Source organism: Anolis sagrei, chromosome 2 (genome assembly GCF_037176765.1).
Source record: "Anolis sagrei isolate rAnoSag1 chromosome 2, rAnoSag1.mat, whole genome shotgun sequence".
Lineage (NCBI taxonomy): Eukaryota > Metazoa > Chordata > Lepidosauria > Squamata > Dactyloidae > Anolis > Anolis sagrei.
Genome location: NC_090022.1, coordinates 221,400,350 through 221,417,693, shown reverse-complemented (window position 1 = coordinate 221,417,693; position 17,344 = coordinate 221,400,350). Strand labels below are relative to the sequence as shown.

General features: G+C 41.9%; 1 protein-coding gene across 2 annotated transcripts in view; it reads left to right on the top strand.

Moving 5' to 3' along the window:
- The first annotated feature begins 10,438 nt into the window (after positions 1 to 10,438).
- Positions 10,439 to 17,344, top strand: part of DOCK8 (dedicator of cytokinesis 8) — a 115,664-nt gene continuing 108,758 nt past the window's right edge. For both annotated transcript variants that reach the window (XM_067464423.1, XM_060762249.2), the window contains exon 1: positions 10,439 to 10,621. In XM_067464423.1, the coding sequence (XP_067320524.1) occupies positions 10,569 to 10,621 (53 nt within the window). In that variant the 5' untranslated portion in view covers positions 10,439 to 10,568. The remainder of the gene's footprint in view (positions 10,622 to 17,344) is intronic.

Sequence of the window (17,344 nt, the reverse complement as noted above, 5' to 3'; positions counted from 1 at the left end):
GACCGAAAGGTCGTAGGTTTGAATCTGGGGACCGGTTTGAGCTTCTGCTGTCAGCCCCAGCTTCTGCCAACCTAGCAGTTTGAAAACATGCAAATGTGAGTAGATCAATAGGTATCACTCCGGCGGGAAGGTAACGGCACTCCCATGCAGTCATGCCGGCCACATGACCTTTGAGGTGTCTACGGACAATGCCAGCTCTTCGGCTTAGAAATGGAGATGAGCACCACCCCCCAGAGACGGACACGACTGGACATGTCGGGGGAAAACCTTTACCTTTACCTTTACCTTATATGTTCAATGTCCAAAGTACTATCATGCCTGCTGGCCAAAAGCCTGGTTCCAAAACCATGATTTCAGTTTTTTCCTAAAGGAAAGGAGGATGTAGCCAACCTGATCTTGCTGGGGAGTGATTTCCACAGGTGGGGGGTCACTACCGAGAAGGCCCTGTCCCTCTTCCCCACCAGATGCGTTTGCGAAGCTGATGGGACAGAGAGCAGGGCCTCCCCAGTTGATCTTAAATTACAAGGTGGAACGTAGAAGGAGATATGTTTGGACAGGTAAGCTGGGCCATAGCCGTATAGGGTTTTATAAGCCAAGATCATCACTTTGAATTGTCCTCGAAAATGGACCAGCAACCAGTGGAGTTGACATAACAGGCTGAATCTACACTGCGATTTAAAATCCAGATTATCTGCTTTGAACAGGGTTATATGGCAGTGTAAATCCAGTCTATGGCAACCAGACTTATAAGAGAACTGGCAAATAGAGAGAGAAAATGTGGAGGCCATGACAGACTTTGTATTTCTAGACATGAAGATTACTGCAGACACAGACTGCAGCCAGGAAATCAGAAGACGTTTCCTTCTTGGGAGGAGATCAATGAGCAATCTCGATAAAATAGTGAAGAGTAGAGACATCACACTGGCAACGAAGATCCACATAGTTCAAGCAATGGTATTCCCCATAGTAAACCATGGATGTGAGAGCTGGACTATAAGGAAGGCTGAGCGAAGGAAGATAGACACTTTTGAACTGTGGTGTTGGAGGAAAATTCTGAGAATAACTTCGACTGCAAGAAGATCAAATGAGTCCATACTCTAGGAAATAATGCCCGGCTGCTCACCGGAGGGAAGGATATTAGAGACAAAGATGAAGTACTTTGGCCACATCATGAGAAGACAGAAAAACTTGGAGAAGATAATGAAGCTGGGGAAAGTGGAAGGAAAAAGGAAGAGGGGCCAACCAAGGGCAAGATGGAGAGGTGGCATCCTTGAAGTGACTGGCTTGACCTTGAAGGAGCTGAGGGTGGCCATGGTCGACAAGGGACAAGGAGCTCTGGCATGGGCTGGTCCATGAGGTTACAAAGAGTCGGAAGCAACTGAACAAATAAACAACAACAAAACGATCCAGCCAAAGTGGTTTGTCTAATCCAGGCATGGGCAAACTTCGGCCCTCCAGGTGTTTTGGACTTCAACTCCCACCATGCCTAACAGCCTACTGGCTGTTAGGCATGGTGGGAGTTGAAGTTCAAAACACCTGGAGGGCCGAAGTTTGCCCATGCCTGGTCTAATCATTTGTAATGTCCACATACAAAGAAGGAACTAAGCTTGAGAATTACAACATTAGCTCAGTTCTTCTTTTTCCTCATTCTTTCTTTCTCTGTTTAGTAGAGTTTACTTTCTACAACTGAGCTAGATGGAATTCAGCAGAAAATACTCTTGATCAAGATTGAGATCAGATCAGCAGCCACAACTTCAAACAGTTCTTCAAGCTAACAGTGGAACTACTTTGGAATTTACAGCTTTAAGGGTGCAGCCGTTGACTTTGTTCAAATTGTGTCTGAGACTCCAGCAAGCAAGAGAACACACACACTTCATGCACACATTTCCTTTATTTCCATTATTGAGGCTGTGGCTGTTGCTAAAGCAATGCAAACAGAAAGAAGAAATGTGATAGAATAATACTGAAAACATGCCAAGTGAGGTTCATATATCTGTGGATTGTCCAGATTGGGAGACAGAACTCTCATCTCCTTGAAGCAAGTGTGAATGTTGTGACTGGCCTCCTTGATTAGCATTTAATGGTCTTACAGTTTCAAAGCTTGGCTGGTTGTTGCCTTGGGGAATCCTTTTTTGGGATTTCCCCAAGAGGGATCCTATCTCCTCTGCAGGAGTCTACCATATACCATGCAGTTATGGACAAGTCTACATAGGGACCACCAAATGCAGAGCTCAAAAACAAATCAAGGAACATTAAAGACACTGTGAACTTAGAGAAGTCTGCCATAGCAGAGCACTTGATGAACCAACCTGGACACAGCATATTATTTGAGAACACAGAAATGCTGGACCACTCTAACAACTACCATGTCAAACTACACGGAGAAGCCATTGAAATCCACAAACATGTGGACAACTTCAACAAAAAGGAGGAAATAATGAAAATGAACAAAATCTGGCTTCCAATATTTAAAAAAAACTCTGAAATCAGGACAGTAAGTAAAGAGGAATACTTAAACAATGGGAATTTCTGACATGAAACAATCAGGGCCAGCTAACACCTCCCAACAAAGGATTCCCCCCAGGCAGGAATCAGCTAGGCTTTGAAGTTGCAAGGCCGCTTTGAGTCCCCTTTGGGGTGAGAAAAGTGGTATATAAATGCTGTAAATAAATAAATAAATAAATAAATAATCAAGGTGGTCAATTGCAACATTCACACTTGCTTCAAGCAGACAAGAGTTCTGTCTCCCACCCTGTACGTTCTGCAGATATATAAACCTCACTTGCCTAGTTTTCAACACTCACAACCTCTCAGGATGCCTGTCATAGATGTGGGCGAAACGTCAGGAGAGAATGCTTCTGGAACATGTTCCTACAGCAACCCAGTGATTCCAGCCATAATAGCCTTAACAAAATATTGGCATTGTTTGTAATTGTTCATGAATCCACTAGATGGCACAGTTGAATGTGCCATTACCAATTATACTGCTTTCTTTTTTAGTTTTGAATTCATTACTTTTCATACATGATTGAGCTGATATTTCATTCCTAATGAATGAAACTGCAGTCCTATACACATTTAACTTGGCAGTAGATCCAAGGAGCATTTTAATTTTTTTCAGACTAAAGACACTTGGATGGGTTGTGAAAGTGTTTCTGGTAGAACTTATGGGGCAATTCCATACCTTGTAATTATGAATAGATATAATGTGCAAATTCTTCATTAGGCTTTCTTATGAAATGCACCCGCTTCCTAGCATATATTGTGTGCCATATATTTATTTGACACATTGACTCAAAGACTGATTTTGTTCTGAATGCATTGGCTGAGAGGCTGCCAGGAACCTTTTTGCAGGCTTACATGAGTCCTTGAGTGCATCTGCACTGTGGAATGAATGCAGTGTGACACCACTTTCACTGCCATGGCTCAATGCTATGAAATCTTAAGAGTTGTAGTTTGGTGAGGCACCAGCACTCTTGAGTAGATAAGGCTGAAGACCTTGAAAAGCTTCCTGATTCCATAGCATTGAGCCATGGCAGTTTAAGCAATCCCAAACTACATGAATTCTGCAGTGTAGGTGCACCTCTATTCACAAAAACAAGTAGGTGGGAATTGGTTCTTCACAGAAAATTTAGTGCCAGAAGCAGAAGAAACTTTTTTACTACAGGTTCATTACTGAAACCTGATATGTGAACTCCCTGTTTCTCCATCCCTTCTGCTCAGTGTTAGCCCAATTGTTACAGTATAATCTATGCAACTTGTACACATTAATATAATTTGGCCAACTAAAAACATTAATCAGAAACAGCACAGCCAGAGCCTGTGAACCTACTTAGCCATGGAGTTACAGAGCTTACCAACTTCTGACAACCCTATAATTAAGGGGTTTTTTTGGGGGGAGGGGGGATTGAGAGTGGGTTGCCTGCCAAAGGTCACCAAGTACTCTTCCATGGCTGACCAGGGAATCAAACTCTTGTCTCCAGAATTGTAGCCCACCATTGAAACCACTGCACTACATTGGTGTATTATTGTGCCCAACTAGAAGCAACTCCAGATAAATTCAGGTAAACTAGCTAAAGCTAAAACTAAAGGTTTCCCCTTGACATTAAGTCTTGTCATGTTGTACTCTGGAGGGTGCTCCTCTCCATTTCTAAGCTGAAGAGTTGGTGTTGTTGATGCCTCCCAGGTAATGTGGCCAGCATGACTGCACGGAGTGCCGTTACCTTCCCAACAAAGCAGTACCTATTGTCTACTTACATTTGCATGTTTTCGAACTGCTAGGTTGGCAGAAGCTGGAGCTAACAACAAGAACTCACCCTGTCCACAAACTGCCAACCTTCTGATCAGCAAGTTCTGCAGCTTAACAGTTTAACCCACTGCACCACCACAGCCCCTAAAGCTACATTTATGTAAATTCAACTGATTCAATGAGCCTAAACTAGAGGAACTTGCTTAAATACCCTAAGTGCCCTGTCTGTTCTGGAAAGTTAAGCAGAGAAGAGAGACCACCAACAAATTGCAGATGCTGAAGGGTATATTTCAGAAGAAGGAACTGGAAAAACCACCTGTGAAAGTTCCTAACATAGGAAAGGCCTATGAAATTAATGGGCTCACCATATCTTTTAGGTGGTTTGAAGACATATACATTTCTTCCTCATTAACAATTTGGTTGATGCTCATTACATTTATCAAAAAAATCTGGAAGCCTATTGGTCTTTCAGAAAGTTATAATTAGTGTTGAGACTCTAGGATTTGCTAGTCGGGAATCAGGTTTTCTCTGATCTGAAGTCTGTTAAGCACTACACTTATCAAACCTCTGTATTTCCCCACCTCTTCTTTGCTATTCTTTCAGTGCTGATGCTGCAAACTATGTTCCAGGTAGACAGAAAGAATATAAACTAGGAAGGTATAAAGTAACCTTGTGAAAGAAAGCATGCTATTTAAAGCTCTGTTAAGTGTCCTAGAGCTGTATAAAATTAATTAAACTTGGCATAAGAAAAAAACATGTAAATATGTGTCTAATTGTTATACTATACTGAGTCCCTTCAGGGAGATAGGGCAGAATACAAATAAATTATTATTATTATTATTATTATTATTATTATTATTATTATTATTACTATCACCTTGCTAATATGCAAAAATAATGTATCAATTAAGAACATCAGACAAAAATTCAATTCAGATTTGGTACAGTTGAACCTACCTAATGGAGCAATATGTTTTTTCTACTTATGTCAACTCTTTTATTAGGTTTTTCTGGGGCCGAGAGTGTGTGACTTACTCAAGGTCCCCAAGTGAGTTTCCATGACTGAATAAGAAATCAAATTGTGGTCTCCAGAGTTGTCCAATGTTCAAACCATACATCGCAATGGTGTATTATGATTCCCAATTAGAAACAACTCAATGAATCCAAGGAAACATGTTAAATTTATATTTATGTGAATCCAACCGGTTCAAAGAGCCTACCCTGGAGGAACCTGCCTAAATATCAAAAATACCCTGTCTCTTCTGGCAAGTTAAGCAGGGAAGAGAGATCACCAATAAATTCCAGGTGCTGTGGGCTATGTTTCAGAAGAAGGAATTGGCAAAACCACTCCTGAGGGTTCCTTAAGAGAAGGCTATGTAATTGATGGGCTCACCATATTGTCATAGGCGGTTTGAAGACTTACATCTACCCTTACATAATAATTGACTGACATAAGACATTCTGATTGTCAGTAATAGCTGGAGGCCTATTTAAAAGCGATTGTATTGTCAGAAGTCCCATTACATGAAATAGGACTAAATACATTTTATTCTGTGTAATATGGGGAACATGGGAATATTTGACTACAGTAAGTGTTATACTACCACATGTGTGGAAACACTTCAGTTGGTCAATTAAGAGTATTAGAAACTCAATTTAAATGTAGTACAGTGGAACCTCCCTCCGCATGAAACAATAGGCCTTTATGTGTTATAGTGACCTATCTTTACATTTTATGGGGCTGAGAGAGCATAGCTTGCCCAAAGTGGGTTTTTGTGGCTGAGCAGGGAATCAAATCCTAGTCTCCAAAGTTGTAGTCCAATAAAATTGTGGGAAATTAATGTGGTTGTCATAACTGAATAGGCAATTGGGAGACTCATACTCTCACCCCCTTAACAATTTGATATAAGTTATAATAATTAAGGGTATGTCTACATACACTTAATGATTGAATATATTGGGTACCCTTAATGAAATGGCTGTGGTTAGCAGAGATGGTTAAGCTGCCAGCTACAGAAAATCTTGCCGGACGGAAGGTTGGCAGTTTAAGCTGTGGGTTGGGGTGAGCTCCTGCCGTCAGCCCTAGCTTTTGCTTACCTAGCAGTTTGAAAACAGCAATGTGATTAGATTAATAGGTACCTCTTTGGGGGAGAGGTAAAAAGCACCCCTGAAGAAGTCATGCCAGCAATTCAATCAGGAAGGCATGGAAAATAAAACAACAGCACCTCCTCATGGCTGAGTTGAGCACAGCCTCCAGATGTCAGAAATGAAAAAGAGGGAAGCTTTGCCTCTGTCTATGTACTGTCTGTCTTTGCTAATTGTATAACTGCATTGAATGTTTGCCATGTATGTGTTCTGTAATCTGCTCTGAATATAAATACAGTATATTATTATTATTATTATTATTATTATTATTATTCATCACACAGCACAATTATTGCAATTTGACATCATTTTAACTGCTATGGTTCAATGCTATGGAATTGTGGGAGTTGTAGTTTTGTAAGGTTTTTATCCTTCTCTGCCAAAGAGTGCTGGTGCCCCACCACACAGCATATCCTATGATCCCATAATATTGAGCCATGGCAATTAGAGTGATGCTAAACTGGATTAATTCTAGGTGTAGCTGCATCCTAAGACTGTGGAGAACAACTGAAGGCTTATTGCTCTATTTTTGAGCCTGCAGCTAATGCGGATACATCTAAGAGAAAGATACATTCACAGCATTTTTCTAATGCTTTGGCAGCTACCAGTCAGGAAGTAATCTGGAGTCTGTTAATCATAGTCACTGTCTTGACCTATTTTGTTTGTATGTTGTTGCATGGCTGCTGCCTGTTTTCCCCCCACCATATTTTTCCAGATACCATGCTAATTAGCACTCTTTATTTATTTGCCATATGTCCAGATTGGTGTTCCTCTAATCTGAATTTATTTGTCTTCATTTGTTTATGGAACTTTTCACCGGTATGCTTCCTTTTAACTCCTGCCTGGGATAAATGCAAAGGCTTTGGAAACTATGTTTTGTGTTGATCTACCTTGATATGTGGTTGAAGGCAAGATCTGCAGCTACCTTCAAAATCCAGTAGCGCATCTCGAAAAGTGCTGCATCTACATTGTAAAATGAATGCAGTTTGACTCCACTTTCATTGCCATGGCTCATGTAATTTTACATGGCCTCTCTTTCAGAGTACTGATGTCTCAACAAACTACAATTCTCACGATGCCAGGGCAACTTGTAGTTGTGTCAAACTACATCTCACTAACCTCCCCCACCTCCAGTCAAGAAACCACAATTTCCTTTGGCCTGAAGCCTTCTTGCTACAGATACAGCGTCAGTTTCCCCCCGCTTGCACTTCCCGCAGGCACCAAGGCTTGCTGGAGCTTGAACTAAGAGTATGATGAGTGGCAGTTGCTGAATGCGCTCAGTTTCTTCACTCCAGGGCTTCCCAGAGACAGCCCTTTGTGCAAGAAGGTCATACGTTCCCACAAAAATCCTCACATGGCTTGGAAGCGGATGCATGGGTCATATCGCCTTATTGCAAGAAAACAACAACATTATTCCCCTCCTTCCAAAGAACCATGAGGAACAGGAGAGAGAGAAAACAACCACAAAGTGTGCATCTTCTACACTGCAGAATTGAACTGCTATGGCTCAAAGCTATGAAATCATACGAGTCCCCATTTTACAAGGTCTTTAGCCTTCTCTGGCAGAACTGCCACTGCTCAAGGCTATGAGATCCTGGGAGCTGTAGTTTAACAAGGTCTTTAACCTTCTCTGCCCAAGAATGTTGGTGCCTCTCCAAACTCTCACAGTTCCATAGCATCCAGCCTCACCAGATTACTACTTCTAGAATTCTATGGCGGCAATTAGAGTGGAGTCAAAGTGCATTACCTTTGCAGTGTGGATGCCTCTTGAGAGAACAAAGATGCTAGCATAAACTCTTGTAGGATACATCTACACTGTAGGATTAAAACTTTTTGACCCCCACTTTAATTTCCATGCCTCAAAGCTATGGAATTCTGGGATCTGTAGTTTGGCAAGGGCCCAGCACCCTTGCAGAGAAGGCTAAATACTTTGTAAAACTATCAACTCTTAGGGCCCCATAGCTTTAAGTCATGGCATCTGGTGTCAAACTACATTAATTCTATCAGGCATGGGCAAACTTCGGCTTTCCAGGTGTTTTGGACTTAAACTCCCACAACTCCTACCGGATGTGTTGTTGAAGGCTCTCATGGCTGGAATCACTGGGTTGCTGTGAATTTTCCGGGCTGTACGTCCATGTTCCGGAAGCATTATCTCCTAACATTTCGCCCACGTCAATGGCAGGCATCCTCAGAGTTTGTGAGGTTTGTTGGGAACTGGGCAAGTGGGGTTTATATATGTTTGTGGAATGTCCAGGGTGGGAGACAGAACTCTTGTCTATTTGAGGCAAGTGTGAATGTTGCAATTAGCCAAACGTGATTAGCATTGAATGGCCTTGCAACTTCAAAGCCTGGCTGCTTCCTTTTCCCCACAAGGTGAGACTTCTGGACCACACAAAATAACAAGTTGAACTAGAAGCTATTCCAGAATCAAAGCGCTAGTGAACTTTGTTGCGCATAGCGGGTTGCAGTCAGGTCCAATGCAGAAGACACAATAACATACCACACAGGTAAGAGGAAAATGAACAGAATATCTTTACTCTTATCAGCAGAATTAAAACATAAACTTGCAGTGTGGCAAACAAAAACAAACAGTGCAACATAGTCCTTGTGAGCAATACAGAATAAGGCCTTTTTATTTATTTATTTATTTATTATTCGAACTTATATGCCGCCACTCCCCTGGAGCTCGGAGCAGCTTACAAGAATGGCTAAAATCTAACACAATTTAAAAACAATTTAAAAACAACAATATTCGAATGAGAGAGCAGTACAAATGGTTGAGCAAAATGCCTGAGCAAAGACTCCTCAGAGCAAAAGCTGAATTGTATTCTAAAATCCATACACTTATACCCCACCGGGTGTGGTCCAAACTTACTAGTTGATCTACATTAGCAGCTGCACACAATAATAAACAGTATAAGGTTTTCTTTAACACACACACACATACTTGAATCTGTTACGACTTACTGTAACAAACTTTCCTCTCAACTCATGGGATGACTGGCATCTACTTTGAAGTATTATGAACCCTTGGCATCCACTGGGGTTTAGTGGCAATCCCATAGCCCTGTGGATATCAAAATCCATGGCCATGCAGCTTCAAAGCCTGGCAGCTTCCTGTCTTGGGGGATCCTTTGTAAAATCCACAAGCATATGGACAATTTTAACAGAAAGGAGGAAACCATGAAAATCTGGCTACCAGTATTTAACCCCCCCCCCCCTCCAAATCAGGACAGTAAACAAAGAACAACACTCAGATGACAGGGGAATTCCTGGGCCAGCTAACACCTCTCAACAAAGGATTCCCCCCAAGCAGGAAGCAGCCAGGCTTTGAAGCTGCAAGGCCACTCAATGCTAATCAAGGTGGTCAATTGCAACATTCACACTTGCCTCAAACAGACAAGAATTCTTTCTCCCACCTTAGACATTCCACAAATATATAAACCCAAGTTTCCAACAGACCTCTCAACCTCTGAGGAACGCCTGCTATAGATGTGGGCGAAACGTCAGGAGAGAATGCTTCTGGAACATGGCCCCACAGTCTGAAAAACTCACAGCAAGCCAGCCTACCGGCTGTCAGGAATTGTGGGAGTTGAAGTCCGAAAGAGCTGGAGGGCCGAAGTTTGCCCATGCCCTGTGTAGAGGCATCCCTGGTTGGTTAGCCTTTGCTTGTGGATATTTTTGTGCTTCTCGAATATGTTTCTCGTCCATTCCCAGAAACGATGGCTGCATCTGCACTGTAGAAGGAATGCAGCTTGACATGACTTTTAACTACTCAGTCATAGGAAATCATAAGAGTCCCAATTTTACAAGGTCTTTAGCCTTCTCTGCCAGAGAAGGCTAAATAACTGCCACTGTTCAAGGCTATGGACTCCTGGGAGTTGTAGTTTGCAAGGTCTTTGAGCCTTCTTTGAGCCCGGGCAGTTGAAGCGTTGTCAAGCTGCATTCATTCTACAGTATGGATGCCTCACTTCCCAAGTTGGAGAAGGCTCTCGCATGCGGCTGAGTGGAGCTAGTCCCTCCCTCTCGCCTTGGGCTGCTTTCAACAAGGAAGGGTGCAAAGGCGGAAGCTTCTGCTCCTTTGGCTGCCTTGGCCGGGCTCCATGCCTCAGCCCCACCGCCCTTCCACGCGCGGAGTGGGCAGCCGGGGGCAGTCCTTGACGCGGACGCCTGCATGGCCACCTTGCCTGCCGCTGATCGGAGGGCTTTCGCTCTGAAAATTAACAGGTAACCAGCTTGGCTTGGCTTGGTTTGGGGGTGTTGCTGCCCCTTTAAGGCAGCTAATGAAGCGGCTGGAGGTGCCTCTAGCCTAGCAGCATATTATCTACAGCTTGCACATTGGGGCGTGGAGGGAGCTGCAGCTTTCTAATCACCAAGGGTGCATCTCTACACACTGGAGAAGCAATGCAGTTTGACATCACTTTAACTGCCACTGCTCAAGGCTATGGGATCCTGGGAGTTGTAGTTTCACAGGGTCTTTGGCCTTCTCTACCGTCTCCCAAATCATACACTTCCATAACATTAAGCCAGTGTTTCTCAAACTGGGGGTCGGGACCACTGGAGGGGGGGATTGTGAGGGGGTGTCAGAGGGGTCTCCAAAGACCATCCGAAAACACGTTGGTCGTGGGGGTTCTGTGTGGGAAGTTTGGCCCAATTCTCCCAGTGGGGTTCAGAATGCTCTTTGATTCTAGGTGAACTATAAATCCCAGCAACTACAACTTCCAAATGTCAAGCCTATTCTCCCCAACCTCCACCAATGTTCACATTTGGGCATATTGCCTATTCGTGCCAAGTTTGGTCCAGATCCATCATTGTTTGAGTCCACAGTGCTCTCTAGATGTAGGTGAACTAAATCTCCCAAACTCAAGGTCAATGCCCACCAAACCCTTCCAGTATTTGCTGTTGGTCATGGGAGTTCTGTGTGCTAAGTTTGGTTCAATTCCATTGTTGGTGAAGTTCAGAATGCTCTTTGATTGTAGGTGAACTATAAATCCCAGCAACTACAACTTCTAAATGTCAAGCCTATTTTCCTCAAACTCCACCAGTGTTCACATTTGGGCATATTGCGTATCTGTGCCATGTTTGGTCCAGATCTACCATTGCTTGACTCCACAGTGCTCTCTGGATATAGGTGAACTACAACTCCCAAACTCAAGGTCAGTGCCCACCTAACCCTTCCAGTATTTGCTGTTGGTCATGGGAGTTCTGTGTGCCAAGTTTGGTTCAATTCCATCATTGGTGGAGTTCAGAATGCTCTTTGATTGTAGGTGAACTATACATCCCAGCAACTACAACTCCCAAATGACAAAATCAATCCCCCCCCCCCCCCCCAACGCACCTAATATTCAAATTTGGGTGTATCGGGTATTTGTGCCAAATTTGGTCCAGTGAATGAAAATACATCCTGCATATCAGATACTTACATTACGATTCATAACAGTAGCAAAATTACAGTTATGGAGTACCAAGGAAAATAATTTCATGGTTGAGATTCAACAAAACATGAGGAACTGTCTTAAGGGGTCGCGGCATTAGGAAGGTCGAGAAATACTGCATTAAGCTATGGCAGTCGAGTGGTGTCAAGCTGCATTAATTGTACAGTGTGGATACACCCAGGGGCACCGTTTTACTTCCCTGTTGTATATAACACTCTGATTGAGATCTCCTTAAAACTACAGTGGGCCCTTGGTATCCACTGTGGTTTGGTTGCAGAACCTCCATCCGTGGATACCAAAATCTGTGGATGCTCAATTCCCATTTTAATATCAGGACATCCTATTACTATACCATTATATCAAATGTATATATAATGAGACTGGAGTGTCCATGGATTTTGGTACCCTTAGGGCTGCGGGACTGCCACTAAACCCCAGTGGATACCAGTGGCTCATGGTACTTTGAAGGAGATGCCAATCATGGCATGAGTTGAGAGGAAAGTTCCCTATCACGTTGATTCTGGAATAGCTTCTAGGTTCAACATGTTCTTTTGTGTGGTTCAGAAGTCTCACCTTGGGGGAGGGGGGGGGGAGAGTAGGAAACAGCTAGGCTTTGAAACTGCAAGTCTATTCAATACTAATCAAGGTGGCCAATTGCAACATTCACACTTGCCTCCAACGGACAAGAGTTCTTTCTCCCACCCTGGGCATTCCACTGATATATAAACCTCACATCTTCTGAGGATGCCTGCCATAGATGTGGATGAAATGTCAGAAGAGAATGCCTCTGGAACATGGCCATACAGCCAGAAAACCTCACAGCAATCCAGTGATACTGGCCATGAAAGCCTTCAACAACACAAATGTTAATACGTTTGAATGATTTGTATAGGAAGGTATTAACGGTGTACAGTGGCTTAAAAAAATAGCTTTGACAAGTAAGAAATATCAAGTGCTGGGTTAGGACTTGTTCTGAGCATGTTTACAAATGGCAGTGAATTTTACGCCTTTATGATTAACAAGCTTCCCCTTTTGCTTTTGCTAAGGTTTGTGGGTTTGAAAACAGTCTCAGATATAGCCCAAAAGAGTACATTTACACTGTAGAATGAATGCAGTTTGACAGCATTTTAATTGCCATGGCTCAATATAATGGAATCACGGGAGTTATAGTTTTACCTCACCATACTACAACTACCAGATCTACATAGCATTGAGCCATAGCAGATAGTGATGTCAAACTGCATTCATTCTACAGTGTAGACGCACATTAACTGGGGTTCTCCTGTGAATATTGTATTGTTCTTTCAATTACTAGCAGTCTCCAATCCAGAATAGTTCCATATCCACCTACTCTTTGACTTACCTGTGAAAATAGTCGATAAGTGTCAAGCAAGGTTGATTTGCAATTTTATGGTCTTTATCAACAGCATGAGGCTCCTGGTGGCACAGCAGGTTAAACTGCTGAGCTGCTGAACTTGCTGGTATAAAGGCTGGTGGTTCAAATCTGGAGAGCAGGGTGAGCTCCCACTGTTAGCCCCAGCTTCTGCCAACCAGCAGTTCAAAAACATGCAAATGTGAGTAGATCAATAGGTACTCCTCCGGCAGGAAGGTAACAGCACTCCATGCAGTCATTCTGGCCACATGACCTAGGAGGTGTCTATGGACAACACCGGCTCTTCAGATCAGAAATGGAGATGAGCACCACCCCCCAGAGTCAGACACGACTAGACTGAATGTCAGGGAAAACCTTTACATTTACCTTACACTGCTATATAATCGAGTTCAAAGCAAATAATCTGGATTTTATATGGCAGTGTAGAAGGGGCCTTAGACAGAGTATCATGATGAGCTGTTGTGCTTCAACATTTGTATGTATCCTACAGGGAAGACTCAAGTAATGGCTAGAAGCAATAAACACACACACAAAATAAAGTAACCAGCCAGGATAACAAATGTCTTGCAGGAAAAAGTCCCCAAGTTCTGATCGGACAAACTTCTGATTTGGTACATGTTTTCACAATCCCATTGCTTTAGTAGAGACTTCCTTAAAGGAATATTTATACTCTCTGATTACATGCAATCTATGTCACCACAGAGAGCAATAACGCTATTTGGAGATGAACCAATGTAATATTTGAATACATACCTCGTGTACGATTCTACTTCTAGGGCATTTTGCTTTGCAAATATTACCCAGGAATAGATTGCATGAAAAACATTTAAGAATATTATCATTAAAAATAAACATCTGGATCACTCTCTATTGAAAAATGATTCTTCTGGACCAAAAATAACCTGGGAGGCGGGGGTACAAATATATGGCAAAATTGTATCCACATCATGTAGGAGGGCATTTGGGGGAAAATAAATCAGGGATTCCTCATAGTCAGAAAAATGGCTCTGGCCAGGCTCTGTTTTTCTTACCTCTGTTTTATAACAGCTGACCAGCGAAAAACTGAGTTACTGATTAATGTCAACTGCAGAATTAAGGAATCTTTAGTTCTCCAGATGTTTTAGACTTCAGTTCCAAAGGTCCTAGTCGGCATGGACAACTGTAATATATTGATAGAGCTGTAGTGTAAAACATTTGATGAGTCCATGCTCCTCACCCTCAATGCAGGGTGCCTTTACATTGCGGGATTAATGCAATTTAACACTCTTTTAACTGCCATGGCTCAATGCTATGAAATCCTGGAAGTTGTGATTTTACCTTCTCTGCCCAAGAGTGTGTGTGCCTCACCAAACTACAACTCCCATAATCCCATAGCACTGAGCCACAACAATTAAAATGGTGTCAAATTGCATTAATTCTACAGTATAGACATATCATTAGGGTATTATCCTTGACATACAGTGTCTCATAGAAAAAAGTAGTATATATTTAGTATCCCCACTATTGAGATAAATTGGTACATTCAGAATCTTGTAACACTATTATGCAAGATTCACTATATTAACTGTTTAAAGTCGTGTACAAGTTGCAAGTCTTGGTATTTGGTGATAGTTGAAGGAAACTTTTGGATTTTAAAAATCCTTGAAGAAGTGCCAAAACAAAGGATGGTGCTTTTTTGTTTACTGAACAAAACAACAGCAGCAGCAGCAGCAACAAAAACTTTCCATCTTATTGGTGCTTCTTCAAAGGTTAATGAAAGAGTAGGTATCCAAGTCTAAGCTTTTTTGACAAATGATTGAATGATGTGAAACTTCTGAAGAAGTTTTGTTGTCTTGTTGCTAAGCAGTTAGCTGAATGACACAACAATCAGGAGAATGAATCTATGGGGAAATTGACAGAAATCTTTAGCTTGACTGTTGCATAAAGCCAGAGTTCCTGCAGATGATGTAAATGATTTCAGACATTCAACTCTCTCCACAGACCTTCGTGTTTTCTCCCAAAATTTCATTGGGAATAGTCATGTGGAAGATCTCAATTTCCTAATACGGTGAATACATGTAAAGAGATGACTGCCCTAGGGATATCTAGTTGGTGCAGACTAGATGCTAGGCTAGATGTATTTTGCGGCTAGATGTTCATTAGAACAAACCTCGCATTCAAAAATTCCAGATTGCATTACTATGTCATGCTTCTTTTTGTGTCACTCAGAATCATACAAAATCAAAGTTTCATAGCAATAATAATATTCATATTCATTGACTTAGGGAGCAATAAGGTACAGAAAAGTCAGAAGTCTCAGAATATATGTAGGTTTTATCTTTGGATTCTCATGATTTTATCAGATCTGATGAATGATGAGATGGCACTTCATGAATGGAAATATTTTTTTCAGTTTGATTTGAAAGCACAGCTGTCAAGGTGAAGATAAATTAATTATGTTAAAGACACTGCTGATCTACAGTAGGCCCATTTTAATACATCACCTAAATTTCATTTATCTTGCAGTTTTTGTCTTTGCCTTATTTCCAAAGGATCCAATCTATGGGGATGGGGCAAAGTCTTTCGTCCACCTTATTCCAGACCTTCCTGTATCTTTGGTTATTATGAAGTAAGGATAACAATAAGACAGAATGCTCATTGCTGATGAATCCTAGCTAACTACATTCTGATACCTACAACCTGTTTTCTGTGATCTGGATTCTTTCACCAACATGAGAGGCCAAACCAAGTAGAAACTTCATTGTGCCATCTTGACACACTTGGAACTTACAGCTTTTACAAACCAGGATTGTAAACAAGAGTTAGTCCTGGTTACACATTTTTGTTAGTTTGGGGATAACAAACCAAGAACTCCAGTTTGAATGATACAATAAGCTTCCAATTTCTGGTTAGTTCAGCCTTTCCTCCTGGGATATTTGGAATAATCCAAGATTTTCTGACAATATAGTTTATCCCAGTGGTTCTCAACCCACGGATCGCCATATGTTTTGCCCTTCAACTCCCACAAATCTTAACAGCTGGTAAACTGGCTGGGATTTCTGGGAGTTGTAGGCTGAAACACCAGGGGACCCACAGGTTGAGAACCACTGGGTTATCCTTATATGTGAACATGGCAGTTATATGTCTCTAGGCTTAAAAGAACAGTGACAAGAGTTGATAGTGGGATGTTGGGGATTGCTACATTCTTCCTATCCTAATACTGACTCAGAGAAAACTGATTCATGACTGCTTATTTGGTCATAGGAATTTTAATGGAAGAGGGAATAAAACCCATAGCCAAAGCTGATGAAAGGGAGGAAATTCTGGGAGGTAGAAAGGGATGGGTGGCAGAAGTATCATCACTTCTCTCTGTGCCTCAAGCTGGAAGGAGTGGTGTATGTTGTGGTTATAGAAAACACACAGCTGAGAAGAAGCTTGGTAGGGGATGAATAAGGAAATGTGGAGGAAGGAAGTGAGACATCTTGGAACTGGCCGAGAACTTCCCTCTGTTGTCAGACAAGCCTTCTTTCCACCTTTCACTGGCAAAGGAATTAAGAGCCAACAATGAGATTGAGACTCAGCTATGGGGAATACAATATGCTTGGCATCAGCTTCAAGGATGTAGTATGTTATGGAAGGGACTGATCCTGAGAAACCTACATCTGTGCTGAGCCTGATCTCATGCATCTTCTGTCCTAATGGAACCCAGCTTACTTTGGTTTTGACATTTTATTTATTTATTTATTTATTTATTTATTTACTGTATTTGTATACCACCTTTCTCAGCCAATTGGTGACTCAAGGTGGTTTCCAACAAATCAGTATACATAAAACATAATATAGATAAAAAACATTAAACAGTATAAAACATCACAAAACCAATTGATCCTATGCAACTCTTCTCACCCTGTGGATTTATCTCCCTTGAGACATGATTTAGTATTGAGGTTGACCTTGTGCATTATTCCTCAACTGTGGGCCTCACACCAGGCTCCATTCATGAAACACTTCATGATTAGAGGGTCCTGGGCATGTCCTCCTTTCCACATCCTAGAGTCTGGAGCTGTATTGAATGATAAAGCCCATGCCAGGGTGAACATCCAGTGAGGAGGAGAGTTCAATAAAAGATCAGTGAAATGTTGT